We start from the raw sequence: 21,359 nt of genomic DNA on the forward strand, positions 1-21,359 counted from the left end.
GTCTGTTTCTTCCTCAAATGTCTTCATTTCTGATCATTGATGCAAAGATGTGTTGGCTGAGAGTAGGAGGCTGAGAGTGGCCCAGTGGTCTGCTGGATCTTCCTGCTATGATTGGATGGTAAACGTTGTCTCTCAGCTGCTGCAGGAACACCATAAACACAGAGTGGTCATGCCCTGAAACAGAAACACAGCTCATGAATCAATTTGGACACAAATATACAATCTTTACATTATTGACAGTTTTGTTGTTGAATTTGTTTAATAGAATAATATTCAACAAGGTTCCTATTAAATAAAATGCACATGAATGATGTTAGCTGTAGCTTATCAACACGTTATGTCACTGCTGGGACTTTTACAGCCACTGTGAGGGGATCACTTACTCAGCCCACTGAAAGAAAGCTGACCACCACCAGCTGGTCCTGTCGTCCTCCATCCTTCTCATCTGCTCCGTATCTTCTCCGTCATCATGGAAATCCTGGATGTAGATTCTCAGTCTACCACGTCGTCGGCTCTTGCAGACAGGTTGATGCAGCGTATGTAAAGACAGATATTACAACAGAGTGAGTCAAATAAACAATCAATGAATCACTAGTGTGTGAGATTAAGACTTGCAGGAGATTTGTCATTAAGTATCAACTTACCTTTGTCTGGTGTACCCATCTACACCTTCTAAAGAGAAACACATACCAGTATGAGTAACATTAAAAATCTATCAACTATTAAATAAGCAGTGTTGGGCAGGTTACTCAGGAAGTGTAAACACTGCAGCCTCTCAGCCTGGTGCTTTTGTTGTCAGCTGTCCAGATGTGAGCTGTGATGGAAACAAATTCAGTCTCAGTAAGTCTGGCCTTCAAGTTAGATGCCATCACCGCATATTTTCTCTTGAGTTTGCAGTTTGTCGTTACTCTTCGTGGGCATTTTCTCTATAATAAGTCAAAATGAGGTTGAGTTACCTGTGGACACAGGTGACATCTCCTCCACGATGTACCCAGGGACGAGCTTCTTTACATCTTGTCCACATAACGTCTCTCCACATCCGTGTTCTGCTCTAAAATCCAGACTGTGTTGGTCAGCTGGACTGTTCTTTGCTACAGTTAGCTAATTAGCTCACGGCTCAGTTAGTAATGGAGCCAGTGGCCCTAGAGTTTTGCCTTGACTAGCACAGCTGATCACAGGGGGACTTAATAGGCTGAAGGGGCCCAGGTCAACTAGATTTGGCTGCCTCAGGTGAGTGTGAACACCAAACTGGGACTGGGGCTAGCTGGTTAGCATGCTTACTTTTGTAAAAAAAAAAAAAAAAAAAAAAAAGTACATAGACGTCTCCAACATATCGTCAACATGTCAGCACAGCCAAATATGTTGTTACAGGTGAGCTGACAATCCAGCTTCCTGGGATCCCCCTGAGACCTGAACCTTTCCTCAACAGAACAATCCAATCTGTCCTGTTCACGAGGACAACACTGCAATAAATGTTGTATTTTGTTGTAAACAAATGTGGATTTGCATTATCTGACTACAACTACCTTGAGATAGAGCCAGGTTAGCTGTCTTCCACTAATTCCAGTCCTTATGCTAAGCTTAGCTTATCAGCTGCTGGCTACTCTATTAAAGGCTAACTCCACCAATCCAGTTGTACACTTTAAAGTGTGTTGAATGGTTTTGGGGAGTACTACTACATTATGTGAAAACAGTAGTATGAAACATTTTGTGGCTCCAGAGGAAGCTGCATGTAATCTGATAAATGATCTCCATTGATGTCATTGAGTGGCTAAGATGCATTGTGGGTAATGTAGGCAGCAGGTTTGAAAAGCGGACCACTGATCTGCATTGCACTACTATAAAAATGGTGTTCGTATCTGTTCACAACATTTTTACCTGTTCATGTATTAGTTTGCATCCCAACTGTTTAATTATACACACAAATAAATGGCATGGAACAACTACAAGAGGAGCGTTCAAAGAGACAATGATATATATTATTCTGTTTGAATTAAGGTTAGTTTGACAGAGATGATGTGACGTCTTGTTGGTTGAAGACCTTGTAATGTGTTAATCTTGACAGAAGCTGTGTTCATCCATCTAATGACCAGAGATAACAAACCATGTTTAAAAAGTAGGTTTGTCTGTGGAGTCCTCCCCTCAGAGGTTTATTTAGGCCTAGCAGTGAGGACCCCAACCCATAATCCTCCTGCAGACACACCTGTAGAGGAGAGTATAAAGAGCCTGGACCGAACTGAGTCACACATCAAGCTTCACAGAGTCTCTCCACAGCAGCTCTCCACAGAAGCTCCACAGCCTCCAGACCGACCCTGAAGATGACTCCCTCTGCCAGCCTGCTGCTGCTGCTCCTGCTCGGCCTCTGTCAGGCACATCCTCTCCAGGAGGAGGGAGGCCAAGAAGAAGAAGAAGTCCCAGACACCATGGACATCACCACCAGGATTCTGACCTCCAACAACGCCACCGATGAGTTCCTGCTGGAAGGAGACCTGCTGGCTCCCACAACCAGAAACGCCATGACGTGCTGGTCCCAGAGCTGCCAGTGGAGGAAAGCTTCCAACGGCATGGTGATGATCCCCTTCACCATGAGCGCTGAGTTCAGCGGCTGGGAGAGGCAGAAGATCGACAACGGCATGAAGGCCTTCCACAGCAGTACCTGCATCCGCTTCGTCCCCCGTCAGAACGAGTACGACTACATCAGCGTGGAGAACAGAGGCGGATGTTTCTCCGCTCTGGGCAGAACGGGAGGCAGACAGGTGCTCTCTCTCAACAGGCAGGGCTGCCTCTACCACGGCATCATCCAGCACGAGATCAACCACGCTCTGGGCTTCCAGCACGAACAGACCAGGAGCGACCGCGACTACTACGTCAGGATCAACTGGGAGAACATCGACCCCAACATGGCCTACAACTTCTACAAGCAGAACACCAACAACCTGAACACCCCCTACGACTACTCCTCCATCATGCACTATGGAAGAACAGCCTTCTCCATCCAGCACGGCAGGGACTCCATCACCCCCATCCCCAACGCCAACGCGCAGATCGGCCAGAGGCAGGGCATGTCCTACTGGGACATCATGAGGATCAACCTGCTCTACGGCTGCTGATAATAATGCTGATGCTGGCCAAACAGCTTCCTGGTACATGTGTGCAGTGATTGTTCAAACTCATTACATACTGTACAGGTACAATAATAAAAGCAACTCACCTGTACGATCACGGTGGCCTCAGCCGCTGGAGGAATGGACACTTCTCAAAGAGCCACCACTCTGTCATCTGCAACAGATACAACATGATGCTACCACTTTCTAATATGTCACCTTTACAAAGTGTTGATGAGTTGTAACCTGTGGCTTTATAAATGATTAATCAATATATTTGAAGACTTGACCCCTGACCTTGTGGCTGCCAGGCATTTGGAAGACAACCTGTTGATTAAAGTGTCCATCCGCTCAAATATTGTTTTGCTTATTGTGACTTATTTTTGGCCAATTATGGTCAAGTATGCAACTTGCACAAAACCACCAGTGCACAAAAAAAAAAATCATATCAGACACAAAATATTATTCAAGGCAGAATATCTTAAATGTGTTCAAACATGTCTGGAGTAGATGTTAAACATTAATATCTTCATATTTGATGCATTTTTGTTTGTTTTTTGTTTTATTGGTTTACACACAAATAATACAAATTAATATTCACATGAGCAACACAACAAGTGATGGAGAGGTGCAACCCTCAGAGGTGCTTGAGCTGGGCACTCTCCACTGCAAAGACCACATTAGTCCATTAAAAAATATTATTAAAAGGATGGGAAAGACATAATTTTTTTAAATTTACAGCGCCCCACCGGCATGTGGCGCTCTAGGTGACCGCCTGGATGTCCTGTGCCCCCTGATTGTCGGTGTCTGTCCTGTAAAATGTCTTGTGAGTCCACACTGCAGCTGCAGGTTTGTTTCGTCACTAAATGCCACCGGAGCGTGCTCTCTGATGACGTCACGTCAGTCAAAGCCCAAACCCTCTATGACGCAGACCTCTCTCGCCGGGTGCGGTGGCGCGCGCCTGTAATCCAAGCTCCCGGGAGGCTGAGGCTGGAGGATCGTTTGAGCTCAGGACCTCTGAGCTGCAGCGGACTGTGTCGATCGGGTGTCCGCACTAAGTTCGGTATCGATATGGTGCTCCTGGGGGAGCCCGGGACCACCAGGTCGTCCAAGGAGGGGTGCACCGGCCCAGGTCGGAGACGGAGCAGGTCAAAGCCCCCGTGCCGCTCAGTAGTGGGATCGCGCCTGTGAATAGACGCTGTAGTGCAGCCTGAGAAACACAGCGGGACCCAGTCTTTATACACTCTTTCTACTGTTCAACACACACACACGCTCAACAACAACGTCTGTATATGTTACAACAGCTTCATCACTGCTCATTTAGCTTCTTGTTTCCATCACAAACCTCCACAAACCAGCTGTTTGTTTGTCCTACAGCGCCTCCACCTGGAGGAGAGGAGCAGTGACCATCAGCCACACCATCACTGACACCACACATACACTCAACTAACAGGGTCTTCTGTCAGTGTTGAAGTAATTAAATACTATTAACACTTATTATATATAATCAAACATCACAACAGAACAAACATCAGTCTAACTTTGGTCCAAACATGTTTTTAATGATTTGTTTGCTGTGATGTTCAAACTTCTAACAAGTTTCTGTAACTTGTTTCTCAAACTGCACTGAAACAAGTTTTACTCCATACCAGCACTTTCATCTGCTAACATTGACTTTATTGCATATTATTCTGAGTACACTGTAGTGGTCAGTGTGTATATATTTCATATTTAATACAGTAATCATACTGTGAATATGTATTCATATGAATACTGTATATGTGAATGTGTCTGACAACAGACAGCCCCTTGAAACTGGAGTCAGTGAACGTCAGGTCTCATCATGTTGTCCTGCAGCTGTCAGGTCAAAGTGCAGATTGATGTGAAAAGGATCCACAGCATTATGACTCAACTTAACTGAAACATTAATAACAAGCAGTTCACCAGCATTGACACTTTAAACACTGTTTAAAACTTATCATTCACCTATTTCTGCAATCATTTGTGTAAATCTATATTTTGTGGGTATAAAACCACGAAGTCTGAAATTTCACATTTGAACTTTTGTTCACGTTTGTATTTGTCTTTGTACGTATTGTTTTTAAATGATCTCTCAAACCGAACTGAATATTTTATCTTCTGCAAAACACTTCTGACTCTGTGAAGCACTTTCTAACTTTGTGTTTAAACATGAAATGTGACTGTTTTATACGATGCTAAAATAAACATTTTTACTGTCAAACTCCTGTGTGTCCTGTGAAATTCCCTCTTTTTTCTTAATATTTGATAAATGTTATTTTTCTTTAAACATCCTCAGTCTTGAGGGACTTTTTCAACTCATTTTAACATTTTAACATCTGAATGTTATATTCATGTTGTAGGAGCCATTTTTATGTTGTGTAGGTATTTACTTTTCCACAAGGGTGCAGTATTGTTTCAGTTGCTTTCTTTCACCTCAGCAGCGGCCCCAGCTGCTTAAGATCAGGAGAGTTGATTAGTTTGAGGTGAGTGGTGGTGGGAAAGACACAGTTTTTACACGACAGCCAGAGAAGAAATAGAAAACCTTTTGTTTTGTCAAACTTATCTTTTTTGTTGAAATAAACGGGAACCTCACCCAAAGAGATCAACTTTGCAACCTTTCTTTTTTATTCACTCTGGAATCGAGTTAAGAACCATCCCAAACCACCATCAGGTGACAAGTTAGTTTTTTTATTGAATAGTCACCACACAAGTAAAAACTGTTTGCCCTGGATGGAGGACAGGTAAAGAGCTTTGCCCTGGATGGAGGAAAAAGCATTGTTGGAAAGAGACTGCTGTTTGGATCAGGAGGAGGCCATGGAGCTTGCAACCCCTCCCCCCCTCTTCATCAGACAAAGCCAGATGAGAAAGGTAAAGGACACAGCAGACAATAAAACTGCATGAACGAAGAAACTGAGCCTGTTTGAGTGATTTAATGGAACTGGACTGTATTGATGCATTGGATTTTGGAACTGGACGTCATGGATGTTGATGAATGGAAAAAGTAATGGAAATGGAAAGTTAATTGGAAAATGGAGGAAAATAATCATCACCTATGAATGACTGCTATTGTCCTGCTGACGTCACATGTTGACATATTGACAGTGTGGAAATGGAGGAAAATGCTGATGTTGAAAATGTTATTCTTGAGGAGCGTGCTGCAAAAAGTGATGTTGCAAAACTTGAGGAGCGTGCTGCAAAAAGTGATGTTGCAAAAAGAGAGAGAAAATTAACTGCAAAAGGTGTTTCATTTCTAATCAAAAACCTACAAAAGAACCGGAAGTTAACCTTGAATCAAGCATCTAAAATCAAATTGCAGATCGATAATCTGTTATCTGTCAAAATAACAACTGATTCTTTGAGCAATGTTGAAATCCTTTTAAAGGAGTTTAATAAGCTGTGTGATGCTGCTGCTGAAACTCATGATGCATTCATGGAAATCCCATTGCCTGAAGAAGAATATAAAAGGCAGCAAACATGGTTTGAACAGAAACTTAAAGCAAATGAAAAGTTCATGTGTGATGTGTATAAATGGTTGAAGGATGCTCAAAAACATTGTGACAAAGAGTCTGTAATTCAGGAAGATGAGATTCAACCAAATGATGACCAGGAGGATGAAATTCAACCCAATGATAGTATTTCAAATGTTTCCCCCCCTGGAAAAACACAGGTCTCATCTAAGTCTAAATCTTCGTCTAAATCTTCCACCACAAGTTCTGCATGCCTACGAGCAAAGGCTGAAAAGGCAGCACTAATCCAACACATGGCTGCTCTGGAGAAGAAACATGCACTGGAGGCTCAGGAGGAAAAACTGCATGCAGAACAGGAACGATTGAAAAGACAAAAGGAACAACTGGAAATAGAAACCCAACTAGCTGCTGCTACAGCTAAAATAGCCATACTAGAAAGCAGTGTGGTGGGAAGTGGCTCTACACCATCCGATGGAATGAACTCATATTTCAATAAAGCTACAAAACAAAGTCCAAAGACAGAGCCACCATTACAACAACAACTCTCACACTTGCATGATGCACGTCCAAAGGAAAGAAAATCTGCCCAAACACAACCATGGGAAAACCTCACTTCAATACAACCAATGCAATCCCTACAAAGACCACCAGGAGGCAATACAACTGTCTTCAATTCACTACAAGGTCACAGTTCAAGCAATGTTTGTACCACACCACAAATGAACACAAATGAAAATTAAATACAGGACATTGGCAACATTATGCAGCGACAAACAGAAATCACTGCTCAGCTGGTTCAACAACAACACTCAGCATCTCTGCCACCTCGAGTAATACCCATATTTGATGGCGACCCTCTACAGTACGGATCTTTTATCATGGCATTTGAACAGGGGATTGAAAGAAAAGTCAGTAATCTCCAGGACTGCTTGTACTACCTAGAACAGCACACTAGGGGGCAGCCTAGAGAACTGATCAGAAGCTGCTTTCACATGTCAAATGATCAAGGCTATCACAGAGCCAAGTATTTGTTAAAGGAACACTTTGGCAATGAAATGAAGATTGGAGCAGTTTACATGGAGAAAGCCTTAAGTTGGCCACCAATAAAATCTGAAGATGTTGGTTCTCTTCAAACATACATGTTGTTTTTGAGAGGATGTTGTAACATGATGGAAAGTCTACAATATATGGCAGAAATGAATGTACCATCAAACCTGAAACAGCTTGTGATGAAACTGCCCTACAAATTAAGAGAGGTGGAGAGCAGCTGTTTGTGACCTACAGGAGAGACGTGGAAGTAGAGTTTTGTTCTCTGATTTGGTCAACTTTCTGGAACATCAGATCAAAATTCTCTCTGATCCTGTCTTTGGTAACCTACAAGACACACAAACTGCTACACTTAAAGGAAAAGCTCCCACAAGATTTTCACCCAGGAATAAAAATCCAGCAGCTGTAAGCACTTCAGCAGGTATAAAGTCTGCAGAAACACCGCTCTCCCATGCCTTTTCTCTATCAAAAAGCAAGACTACTTCATGTTGCATATGTAAAGAGGATCACGCAATAGAAGATTGTGTACATCTTAAGAACAAAGTGCATCGGGAGAAACTTGATCTTTTAAGGCAAAGTGGTGTTTGTTTTGGTTGTCTAAAACCAGGTCATATCAGCAAGAGCTGCAAAAAACATCTAACATGTGATGTATGTAACTTCAGACATCCCACAATGCTTCACAATCCAGCTAAATTCAGAACATTTGAACAGTCAAACAACACTGTTGTCCCTCATGGACAGCATCCAAACCCACATCTTCCTGCGAACTATGGGACAAGCACATACTGTAAAGACACATGTTCTGACTGGACTGGAAGTAGCTGGTTATGATGACAACAGGTTTCTAGACCTACCTGAGGTTTACACTCGGCAAACCATGCCGGTTACAAGACACAATATTGTAACAGAAAAGGATCTGAGAAAATGGCCTTACCTGCAAAAGATTAAAGTTCCCGAGCTTGAAGTTGGAGTGGATTTGTTGATTGGCACAAATGCCTCAAAGCTTTTGGAACCGTGGGAAATCATTAACAGCTGTAATGATGGACCCTATGCTGTTCGAACCCTATTGGGGTGGGTGGTGAACGGCCCACTTAGAGGAAGTGGAAGTGATACAGGGAAGAATGGCTGCCCTACTGTCACTGTCAATAGGATCTCCATTGATAAAGTGGAACAGTTGTTAATCACACAGTACAACCAGGACTTTAATGAAAGGTCATGTGATGACATTTTAATGTCAAGAGAAGATATGAGGATTCTCCACATTATGGAAAAAACAATTCGTCTTGAAAACAACCATTATTGTGTTGACTTACCCTTTAAAGTTGATGATGTCATAATGCCAAACAATCGGTGCATTGCTGAACAACGTATCATGAGTTTGAAAAGAAAGTTTCAGATGAACAAGGAGTATCATCAGGAGTATGTGCACTTCCTTAATGATGTCATTAAAAATGGCTATGCGGAGCAGGTGCCTCAACAGCAACTGAATGGAACTGAAGGTAAAATCTGGTACATACCACATCATGGTGTGTATCATCCCAAAAAGAAAACATTGAGAGTTGTATTCGACTGTGGAGCAAGTTTCAAAGGCACATCTTTGAACAGCCAGCTGTTACAAGGTCCTGATCTCACAAATTCCCTTTTTGGCGTTCTTCTGAGATTTAGGCAAGAAGCAGTTGCCATCATGACCGACGTTCAAGCTATGTTTCACCAAATCCAAGTGTCTCAGAAACATTTTCTTCGGTTTTTGTGGTGGAATAATGGAGATGTGACGCAACCTTTGGTGGACTTCAGAATGAAGGTGCATATTTTTGGGGCAACATCTTCGCCGAGCTGCGCCAATTATGCATTAAAGAGAGTTGCTGATGACAACACGGCTCACTACAGCGACGAAGTGTTTACAGACCATCAAGCAAAACTTTTAGGTGGACGATTGTCTAAAGTCTGTGTCCTCAGAAGAGGAAGCTTTGCAAATGGTACAAGATCTCACTGCTGCATGTGCCAAAGGAGGCTTTCGGCTCTCAAAGTGGATGAGCAACAGTCGAGCAGTTATTGCAAGCATCCCTGAAGAAAATCGTTCCAAAGCAACCAAAGAGCTCAATTTGGATAAGGACAACTTACCTGTTGAAAGAGCTCTTGGATTGCACTGGTGTGCGGAATCAGACATGTTCATGTTCAAGATTGCACTGGAAAGTCGTCCATGTACCCGCCGTGGAATCTTGTCAGTGGTTAATTCTATCTATGACCCTCTTGGTTTCTTGTCACCGTTCACACTGCCTCCCAAGCTGATGCTACAAGAGCTGTGCAAAAGAAAAATTGGTTGGGATGACACAATACCACAAACCTTTCTTCAGAAGTGGACACAGTGGCTGGCAAATCTGCATAAATTGTCACTGTTAAAGGTGGAACGGTGCATCAAGCCGAAGAACTTTGGAAAGGTAAGCAATGCACAGCTGCATCACTTCTCAGATGCTAGTGAGTGTGGATACGGCGCTGTTTCTTATCTGAGATTGAAAGGCATCTCTGATGAAGTTAACATTGCTTTCATGGTTGGAAAGTCCAGAGTCACTCCCATGAAACAAACCACAATACCAAGGCTTGAACTCACAGCTGCTGTATTAGCTGTCAGACTGGACAAGATGGTTACAAAGGAGCTTCAACTGGAATTGGACCAGTCAGTGTTCTGGACCGATAGCACGACTGTGCTTAATTACATTTCAAGTGAAACAATGAGATTCCACACATTTGTAGCGAACAGAGTCGCTGTCATAAGAGAAGCCACAGAGGTGGCCCAGTGGAGGTACATAGGCTCTAAGCAGAACCCCGCTGATGAGGCCTCAGCTGATGATTTTCTGAAATGTGAGCGATGGCTCAAAGGACCAGAATTTCTGCTGACTGAGGAAAGGACCTGGCCAAAACAGGAGGTAAACAAACCTGCCGTCAGCTTGGATGACCCCGAGGTTAAACAAGACCTCACGGTTAATGCTTGTGTTGTTGATGATGCATCCAATACTATGAACAAGCTTCTGACCTATTTTTCAGACTGGGAAAAACTCAAAACTTCAGTCGCCTGGTTTTTGAAGTTTAAAGACCTGCTTCAACAGCTAAGGAAAAAAGGTAAAACATGCAATAAAGGCCATCGGCAACACAAAGCAAAGATAAATGTTCAACCATTGACACGGGATGACTTACATAATGCAGAACTGGAAATTGCACGCCTCTGCCAACAGCAAAGATTTCACAGGGAAATCTCTCTCTTGGAGAAGGGAGCATCATCTGTGCCAACCAACAGTGACATCTACAGGTTGGATCCCATACTCCAAGATGGGCTGTTGAGAGTAGGAGGCCGCCTGAGAAAAGCATCCATGCCTGAAACCGTAAAACATCCAATAATTCTGTCTAAAGATCAACACACATCCAAACTTATCTTACAACATATTCACAAGCAAGTGGGTCACGCTGGACGTAATCGTATGATATCTACACTTCGAAAAACCTACTGGATAACAAATGCAAACTCAGCCCGCAGAAAAATCATTGCTGATTGTGTTACCTGTCGTCGTCTTCAAGGGAGAGTTGGAGAACAGAAAATGTCTGACCTTCCAGCTGAAAGACTCCTGCCAGACTTGCCACCATTTACTAATGCAGGCGTGGATTATTTTGGCCCTATTGACATCAAAAGAGGTCGTAGCATGGTCAAAAGGTATGGCGTAATCTTCACATGCATGACCAGTCGGGCAGTACACCTTGAAGCAGCCCACTCACTAACAGATTCATGCATAAATGCCATCCGACAGTTCATGTGTCGACGTGGGCAAGTCTCCAACCTCAGGTCAGACAACGGCACCAATTTTGTTGGAGCTGAAAGAGAGCTAAGGGAAGCTCTTAAAGCCCTGGATCACAACAAAATTCAAAGTGCTTTGGCAAAAAGAGGAATAGCTTGGACCTTCAACCCTCCTGCTGGATCTCACTACGGTGGAACATGGGAGCGGATCATTCGCCTCATAAGAAAGGTGCTGTATTCCATTGTCAAACAGCAAACCATGGATGATGAGAGCTTTTGCACTATTCTTTGTGAAATTGAAGCCATTCTCAACAATCGCCCAATAACCAAACTATCCGATGACCCTAATGACCTGGAAACACTTACACCCAACCACATTCTTCTGTTGAGGGCCAAACCCATTCTTCCTCCTGGACTTTTTGATAGTGATATATACATCAAACGAAGATGGAGACAGGTACAGTACCTGTCGGATTTATTTTGGAAGCGGTGGGTAAGGGAGTACCTTCCACTGCTCCAAGAAAGACAAAAGTGGACAAAGCCACGAAGGAATTTTTCTGTGGACGACGTTGTTGTTATCATGGAAGTTGCAAGAAGAAGAAGTTCATGGCTAATGGGTAAGGTGACCAAAACCTTTCCAGACAGGAGAGGCGTTGTCCGGTCAGTTCAGCTGAAGACCAAGACAGGCTTTCTGGAGAGGCCTGTCACCAAGCTCTGCATGCTATTGGAGACATAAAGATTATTATTAAAGACTGAAATATGGATTGACTTCTGAAAGAAAGAAGATTTGATTTATGGACATTGACTTCTGAAAGAAGAAGAAGATTTTTGGCTCCTTTTGAAATATGTTTATATAATTGTAGTGCACACCAACACAATCATGGGGCCGGTGTGTAGGAGCCATTTTTATGTTGTGTAGGTATTTACTTTTCCACAAGGGTGCAGTATTGTTTCAGTTGCTTTCTTTCACCTCAGCAGCGGCCCCAGCTGCTTAAGATCAGGAGAGTTGATTAGTTTGAGGTGAGTGGTGGTGGGAAAGACACAGTTTTTACACGACAGCCAGAGAAGAAATAGAAAACCTTTTGTTTTGTCAAACTTATCTTTTTTGTTGAAATAAACGGGAACCTCACCCAAAGAGATCAACTTTGCAACCTTTCTTTTTTATTCACTCTGGAATCGAGTTAAGAACCATCCCAAACCACCATCAGGTGACAAGTTTGTTTTTTATTGAATAGTCACCACACATGTGTACTAATGAAGTTGGTGAATGAGTCTAATCCAGGAGAAGGATGCATTTCTTATGAAGATAATCATTTCTCAGTTTTTGTTGCACTTGATCAGTTTTAAGACTTGTTGCGTCAGAAGAAACTTCAAACACTTTGTGAAACGCTGTCTGCAGCAGATTCTTAAATACTTGTGCCTTCTTGTTAATTGTTTTAATGTTATAATGGTAAAAACTGTATAAAGCATTATTTTAGTGCTGTGTCTCCAAACATTACTGATGTTAACGTCCCACAGCTCACACACTGCAGCTGCTGTAGAGTCAGTATTAACATGCTCATCATGTAATAGGTCAAATAAAACCATCTAGTTACATTTAAACGATCAACTTCAGATCAAACTTCTTTCCATCAGGGGAAAAGTTCAGTGTTTCCCATCATGCACTGTGTTCTGTGGAGAGAAGAGAAACATCTGCAGCTGTCTTTATGATTTAATTCTGATGCTTCAAACACATATTGATATATACGAGAGAAAGCTGGGAAGCAAACAACATTAACAACTGTGGTTTCACTCTGAAGCTGTGCAGGAAACTTTGAACCAGAACGTGGGCGGGACTAGGGAAAATACATTTCGAAGAAAATACACAACTCATTAGAATACCATTTTCGATAAGCACACTGTAGGTTACATTTATGTGGGTGGGTGACTGACTGACTAACTAAGAATATGAGTGGAAATGTGAGCGGTAACAATTGCTGTTCTCCTAGTCGCGAATAAAGGGCAGATTTACTTGCTTCGTGAGTCGGAGTCGAGTATATCTGACAGAGAAATCGCTCTGTAACACAGATGACTTTACTCTGTTCGGTCTTTACAACCTTGATCTCAAACCAGCGGAGATGTCAGCAGCTTCTCTGTGTAAGTAATCTTGTTAGTTGTCAGATTGGTCAGTCAGCTGTATGAGGGACATTTTACCAGAAACATCATTTCCACTTGTATAAATCTTGTGTGTGACCAGATTTTATTGATGAAACTTAGCAGAGTCAGTGTTGATATTTACCTCCACCTTCATCTACATTAACACAAACATCAGCTTGTTTGTGTTTAGCTGCAGTTGTTTGCTCACTGTTTGTATTTCTAATGTATCAGTGTTACAACATTGACATCACACGATTGGAACAAAGTTAAAACGGTTCTCTGAGTCATTAACTGTGGAGTTGTCATAGTCGCTGGTTTAATATTTCTCCTCGCTGCAGCTCAAAGTTATCTGGCAGCTCTCATCGATGTAGTAAAGCTGTGTTTGCTCTCATATCGTTTATGAATTGAACTATTTTGTGTGTTATGATGTGTTTGTGTCTGTGCTTTGTTTGAACTTACTTTTGACATCTGAATGTTATATTCATGTGTAATAATGAAGTTGGTGAATGAGTATAATCCAGGAGAAGGATGCATTTCTTATGAAGATAATCATTTCTCAGTTTTTGTTGCACTTGATCAGTTTTAAGACTTGTTGCGTCAGAAAAACACTTTGTGAAACGCTGTCTGCAACAGATTCTTAAATACTTGTGCCTTCTTGTTAATTGTTCTAATGTTATAATGGTAAAAACTGTATAAAGCATTATTTTAGTGCTGTGTCTCCAAACATTACTGATGTTAACATACAAGTACAATATAACAGCTTAGCGTTAGCATCAAGACTGTGTCCAGTCAGGAAGTCTTTGTGTGCATTCAGCAGGATAATAAAGACAAAGGAGTATTATAAAGACTGAAGACAGACTGTAGATGTTTGTTGTGGTACATGTGAGGACTGACCTGTGATCACATGACTCTTCACCTCTGTCTCCTCTCACAGGGAGAAGATGATCTGCAGGATCCTGCTGCTCATCAGCCTCAACTGTGTCTGTGGTTAGTTTACAGTTTCACTTTGTTACACTGTGTTACGACCAGGGCCTAGGGGAAACCCTGGCGCAACATGAAAGTGAGACTCCCCTCTTCCCATCACCCAAGCACCACCAGCAGCAAAGCATTTTTAAAGGTTTTATTAACAAACATAGTTTGTCCACAATCAAACATGCTGGTAGTCTGGTTGAGAGAGGAGCCGGACCTTAAACCCTTGGCTTCCAGGCAGGAACCAATCAGCTCACCTGGGCAACCTACAATCACACACACCTGCAACCAATCTCACACACACTCTCTCACACACACACACACACACACACACTCAACAGGGTTATTTAGGCAGAGAGACAACATATATGACCTCTGGGGTCGTAACACACTGTGATTCAATGACTCAGTTAAAGTAGCCCACATGTGAGCAAACAGTTGATGTTGATGAGCCTCTGCAGCTCTGAGACGTCACTGAACTGTCCACAGAAACGTGTAGATGGAGTTTAAAGGCTGCCATGTTAAAGTTGTCAGTGTGTCTGCTCCTCACTTTCCCTCTCTGTCTCCTCAACAGCAACATTTGTAGTGAATGTGACACAGACCTCCTATCAGGCAGAGGAGAACCACGACATCACACTGGAATGGATGTTCACAACCACAACTGACACTTCCCCCAACTCCATTTTTATCTTCTGTCAGCTGATAACTGATCACACAGCCCCAGTCCTGTTTGAACTACGTGAAGGTGTTGAGGTCCCAGAGTCTCGGGATCAACAGTTTGCAGGACGAGTCCAGTGGGACAAAGACATTCTCAGAGACGGACGACTTAGACTTCATGTGTCCAGACTCAGGACTGAGGACTCAGGCTGGTACCTGTGTTATGTGAGGACAAACCATGGTGTGAACTCCAGTGAATGTCGGCTCAACGTCTGTGGTAAGTTGGTTGAGTAAAAGTCAGTAGAACTTTATTAACAGGTTCAATTCAGCAGCTTTTTTGGATCAATAAGAACCTGAAGAAAAGTATTGAGCACTTTATTCTCACAGTATCTGAGAAATATGTCACAACTTCAGCTGTTCTGTTGTTTGGTCTCTTTACAGCAGCGAGGGATCGGCCCGAACCTGAGAGGCTGAACACAGACACACCTGAGAGACTGAAGACAGCAAGTCGAGGAAGGATCGGCCTCTACTGTGGACTGGGGCTGACAGCAGCAGTGGTAGTTGTGTTGTTTGTTGGTTGTTTATTTATTCACTGTCAGTCTGAGTCCAGTGGAGGATGTACGTTAAGTTACGGCTCAGCAGGATCAGAGGAAACAGTTTGATCAACAACTTAATGAGACCGTTAAGAGTTTACTTGTTCTCATGTGTTGTATGATGTTACAGGACACACAGGAAGTGATGTCTTTATTTATTTTATCTTAATCTTTGCCTTCTGATGAACATTGTTACAATGCACTGCCTTTACCTGATGTTCTGTTTATAATGTGAACAACCTGTAAATAAATCCATTAATATGAGAGAAGCTGTTTTTATTAACATGGTCATCATTTAATACATCAAATAAAATCATCTAGTTACATTTAAACAAAGAAAACTTCAGATCAAACTTCTTCCCATCAGGGGAAATGTGGAGTGTTTCCCATCATGCACTGTGTTCTGTGAAGAGAAGAGAAACATCTGCAGCTGTCTTTATGATTTAATTCTGATGTTTCAAACACATATTGATATATACGAGAGAAAGCTGGGAAGCAAGCAACATAAACAACTGTGTTTTCACTCTGAAGATGCCTGTCAGGTAGTCAGAACAGTGTGACTGCAGAATTGTTAAGATAAGTTGGTCTGCAGTCAGGTCAGCAAACTTTACAGTCAGGACTGTGAGGCTGAATGACAGTGATGTAATTAGACCAGTCTCTGCAGGTAAGTAGAAGATAACAAGCAAAAGACTGCTGTAAACAAAGGGAGTCCACTAAGCTTTGCAGTAAAAGAAGTTTAATCTAGCAGATCATGACTAGTTGCCTTTTTCCAATAATGTTCGGGCCTTAATTTTTTTATTTATTTATTTGTTTCAGATATTCTGTCAATGCAATGTGTAAACTGATTTAATCGTTCTGTTCTGTACATGCCACATCTGTTGCATGTCTGTCCGTCCTGGGAGAGGGATCCCTCCTGCCACTGTCAGGTCCTGAGCGACTGCTACACCCTCTGCCTGCAACCACCTCCTCCATCATCATATTCTGACAGACAGCTGCAATCAAAACCTGCACTCCGTTTGCAGCTTCTTCCGGAGCCACAAAAAGCTTTATGCATGTTTATACTACTATTTTTTCGTATATGCAGTAGTACTGCCCAATGTGGAAAATTGGTGGAGTTACCCTTTAACTGTTCCTGTTTTTCCCAAAACAGCGCTAAAAGAAAACCTGTTGGAGGCAAAAAAGTATATAAAGTAGCGCCTGTTAGCAATTTTAAGTATTTACAAATATGTATATTATATAAAGTATTATATTTAGTGTGCATTTACCAAATGATTTAAAATCCCACAGATTGAAGTTACACTTGTCTGTCTTTATTTGATTTAAGATGTCAAACATTATCATACTGATCTTAATCTTTTACACTTTTTTTTATTCAGCCTGAACTGTCTGTTTCTTCCTCAAATGTCTTCATTTCTGATCATTGATGCAAAGATGTGTTGGCTGAGAGTAGGAGGCTGAGAGTGGCCCAGTGGTCTGCTGGATCTTCCTGCTATGATTGGATGGTAAACGTTGTCTCTCAGCTGCTGCAGGAACACCATAAACACAGAGTGGTCATGCCCTGAAACAGAAACACAGCTCATGAATCAATTTGGACACAAATATACAATCTTTACATTATTGACAGTTTTGTTGTTGAATTTGTTTAATAGAATAATATTCAACAAGGTTCCTATTAAATAAAATGCACATGAATGATGTTAGCTGTAGCTTATCAACACGTTATGTCACTGCTGGGACTTTTACAGCCGCTGTGAGGGGATCACTTACTCAGCCCACTGAAAGAAAGCTGACCACCACCAGCTGGTCCTGTCGTCCTCCATCCTTCTCATCTGCTCCGTATCTTCTCCGTCATCATGGAAATCCTGGATGTAGATTCTCAGTCTTCAACGCTGTCGGCTCTTGCAGACAGGTTGATGCAGCGTATGTAAAGACAGATATTACAACAGATGGAGATTACATCAATGGATTACTGGTGTGTGAGATTAAGACTTGCAGGAGATTTGTCATTAAGTATCAACTTACCTTTGTCTGGTGTACCCATCTACACCTTCTAAAGAGAAACACATACCAGTAACAGAGTAACATTAAAAATCTATCAACTATTAATTAAGCAGTGTTGGGCAGGTTAAGTTAAGGTTAATAAGTTACTTTTTGCTTATTACTCCATTAAAAAGTGATAATATTACTTTACTTATTACCTGGTACCAGAAGTAATCAGTTACATTACTCATTATATTACTATATAAACTGCAAACACTGCAGCCTCTCAGCCTGGTGCTTTTGTTGTCAGCTGTCCAGATGTGAGCTGTGATGAAAACAAAGTCAGTCTCAGTAAGTCTGGCCTTCAAATTAGGTGCCATCACTGCATATTTTCTCTCAAGTTCGCAGCTTGTCGCTACTCTTTGCGGGTATTTTCTCTATAATACGTCAAAATGAGGTTGAGTTAACTGTGGACACAGGTGACATCTCCTCCACGATGTACCCAGGGACGAGCTTCTTTACATCTTGCCAACCTAACGTCTCTCCACATCCGTGGAGCCAGTGGCCCCTAGAGTTTTGCCTCGACTAGCACAGCTGATCACAGGGGGACTTAATAGGCTGAAGGGGCCCAGCTCAACTAGATTTGGCCACCTCCTCAGATGAGCTGACAATCCAGCTTCCTGGGATCCCCCTGAGACCTGAACCTGTCCTCAACAAAACAATCCCATCTGTCCTGTTCATGAATACAACACTGCATGAAATGTTGTATTTTGTTGTAAACAAATGTGGATTTTGTATTATCTGACTAGAACTACCTTGAGACAGAGCCAGGTTAGCTGTTTTCCACTAATTCCAGTCCTTATGCTAAGCTAAGCTAACCAGCTGCTGGATACAAAACAAGCTATAGAAAAAATATTACATTACTCTCTACTCTATTAAAGGGTAACTCCACCAATTTTACACTTTAAAGTGTGTTGAATGGTTTTGGGGAGTACTACTGCATATGTGCAAACAGTAGTATAAAACATTTTGTGGCTCCAGAGGAAGCTGCATGTAATCTGATAAATGACCTCCAGTGATGTCATTGAGTGGCTAAGTTGCATTATGGGTAATGTAGACAGCAGGTTTGAAAAGCAAGCCACTGATCTGCATTGCACTCCTATAACAATGTTGTGTTATTATGCACAGTTTATAAACAAATGATCAAAATCAACACAGTCCAACCAGAGAGATCACCTTTTTCATTCCACACATTCCAACCTAAGTTTGTAACTTCATCAGTCCAGTAACGGATCAGTGGGGAAAAAAGCAAATATTACTGCAAGTGTTCAGATGGTGTTCGCATCTGTTCACAACATTTTTACCTGTTCATGTATTAGTTTGCATCCCAACTATTTAATTATACACACAAATAAATGGCATGGAACAACTACAAGAGGAGCTTTCAAAGAGACAATGATATATATTATTCTGTTTGAATTAAGGTTAGTTTGACAGAGATGATGTGACGTCTTGTTGGTTGAAGACCTTGTAATGTGTTTATCTTGACAGAAGCTGTGTTCATCCATCTAATGAGCAGAGATAACAAACCATGTTTAAAAAGTAGGTTTGTCTGTGGAGTCCTCCCCTCAGAGGTTTATTTAGGCCTAGCAGTGAGGACCCCAACCCATAATCCTCCTGCAGACACACCTGTAGAGGAGAGTATAAAGAGCCTGGACCGAACTGAGTCACACATCAAGCTTCACAGAGTCTCTCCACAGCAGCTCTCCACAGAAGCTCCACAGCCTCCAGACCGACCCTGAAGATGACTCCCTCTGCCAGCCTGCTGCTGCTGCTCCTGCTCGGCCTCTGTCAGGCACATCCTCTCCAGGAGGAAGGAGGCCAAGAAGAAGAAGTCCCAGACACCATGGACATCACCACCAGGATTCTGACCTCCAACAACGCCACCGATGAGTTCCTGCTGGAAGGAGACCTGCTGGCTCCCACAACCAGAAACGCCATGACGTGCTGGTCCCAGAGCTGCCAGTGGAGGAAAGCTTCCAACGGCATGGTGATGATCCCCTTCACCATGAGCGCTGAGTTCAGCGGCTGGGAGAGGCAGAAGATCGACAACGGCATGAAGGCCTTCCACAGCAGTACCTGCATCCGCTTCGTCCCCCGTCAGAACGAGTACGACTACATCAGCGTGGAGAACAGAGGCGGATGTTTCTCCGCTCTGGGCAGAACGGGAGGCAGACAGGTGCTCTCTCTCAACAGGCAGGGCTGCCTCTACCACGGCATCATCCAGCACGAGATCAACCACGCTCTGGGCTTCCAGCACGAACAGACCAGGAGCGACCGCGACTACTACGTCAGGATCAACTGGGAGAACATCGACCCCAACATGGCCTACAACTTCTACAAGCAGAACACCAACAACCTGAACACCCCCTACGACTACTCCTCCATCATGCACTATGGAAGAACAGCCTTCTCCATCCAGCACGGCAGGGACTCCATCACCCCCATCCCCAACGCCAACGCGCAGATCGGCCAGAGGCAGGGCATGTCCTACTGGGACATCATGAGGATCAACCTGCTCTACGGCTGCTGATAATAATGCTGATGCTGGCCAAACAGCTTCCTGGTACATGTGTGCAGTGATTGTTCAAACTCATTACATACTGTACAGGTACAATAATAAAAGCAACTCACCTGTACGATCACGGTGACCTCAGCCGCTGGAGGACTGGACACTTCTCAAAGAGCCACCACTCTGTCACCTGCAACAGATACAACATGATGCTACCACTTTCTAATATGTCACCTTTACAAAGTGTTGATGAGCTGTAACCTGTGGCTTTATAAATGATTAATCAATATATTTGACCACTTGACCCCTGACCTTGTGGCTGCGAGGCATTTGGAAGACAACCTGTTTATTAAAGTGTCCATCCGCTCAAATATTGTTTTGCTTATTGTGACTTATTTTTGACCAATCATGGTCAAGTATGCAACTTTCACAACACAACCAGTGCACAAAAAAGATCATATAAGACACAAAATATGTGTTCAAACATGTCTGGAGTAGATGTTAAACATTAATATCTTCATATTTGATGCATTATCATTTGTTTTTGTTTTATTGGTTTACACACAAATAATACAAATGAATATTCACATGAGCAACACAACAAGTGATGGAGAGGTGCAACAAACCCTCAGAGGTGCTTGAGCTGGGCACTGAAAAGACCACATTGGTCCATTAAAATAAATTATTAAAAGGATGGGAAAGACATAATTTTTTAATTTTTTAATTCGCGGTGCCCCTCCAGCATGTGGCGCTCTAGGTGACCGCCTGGATGTCCTGTGCCAAGAGCCGGTGTGTGTCCTGTAAAATGTCTTGTGAGTCCACACTGCAGCTGCAGGTTTGTTTCGTCACTAAATGCCACCGGAGCGTGCTCTCTGATGACGTCACGTCAGTCAAAGCCCAAACCCTCTATGACGCAGACCTCTCTCGCCGGGTGCGGTGGCGCGCGCCTGTAATCCAAGCTCCCGGGAGGCTGAGGCTGGAGGATCGTTTGAGCTCAGGACCTCTGAGCTGCAGCGGACTGTGTCGAGC

General features: G+C 42.8%; 2 protein-coding genes across 2 annotated transcripts; both read left to right on the top strand.

The window, feature by feature from the left end:
* Positions 1 to 2,268: 2,268 nt before the first annotated feature.
* LOC311254447 (high choriolytic enzyme 1-like) lies at positions 2,269 to 3,449 on the top strand. Its single transcript, XM_084348216.1, has one exon. It carries the CDS (start codon positions 2,319 to 2,321, stop codon positions 3,108 to 3,110), a length of 792 nt encoding a protein of 263 aa, XP_084204342.1. The 5' UTR covers positions 2,269 to 2,318; the 3' UTR covers positions 3,111 to 3,449.
* Positions 3,450 to 19,512: 16,063 nt separating this feature from the next.
* LOC311270668 (high choriolytic enzyme 1-like) lies at positions 19,513 to 20,681 on the top strand. The gene has a single exon (XM_084375720.1). The coding sequence runs from the start codon at positions 19,563 to 19,565 to the stop codon at positions 20,349 to 20,351; it is 789 nt and encodes a 262-aa protein (XP_084231846.1). The 5' UTR covers positions 19,513 to 19,562; the 3' UTR covers positions 20,352 to 20,681.
* Positions 20,682 to 21,359: the final 678 nt, after the last annotated feature.

The sequence above is a fragment of the Pagrus pagrus genome (genome assembly GCF_965226575.1).
Source record: "Pagrus pagrus genome assembly, chromosome: 1".
NCBI classification, from domain to species: Eukaryota; Metazoa; Chordata; class Actinopteri; order Spariformes; family Sparidae; genus Pagrus; species Pagrus pagrus.

Coding starts and splice junctions, on each gene's coding strand:
- LOC311254447 (XM_084348216.1), top strand. CDS start 2,319: ATGACTCCCTCTGCCAGCCTGCTGCTGCTGCTCCTGCTCGGCCTCTGT.
- LOC311270668 (XM_084375720.1), top strand. CDS start 19,563: ATGACTCCCTCTGCCAGCCTGCTGCTGCTGCTCCTGCTCGGCCTCTGT.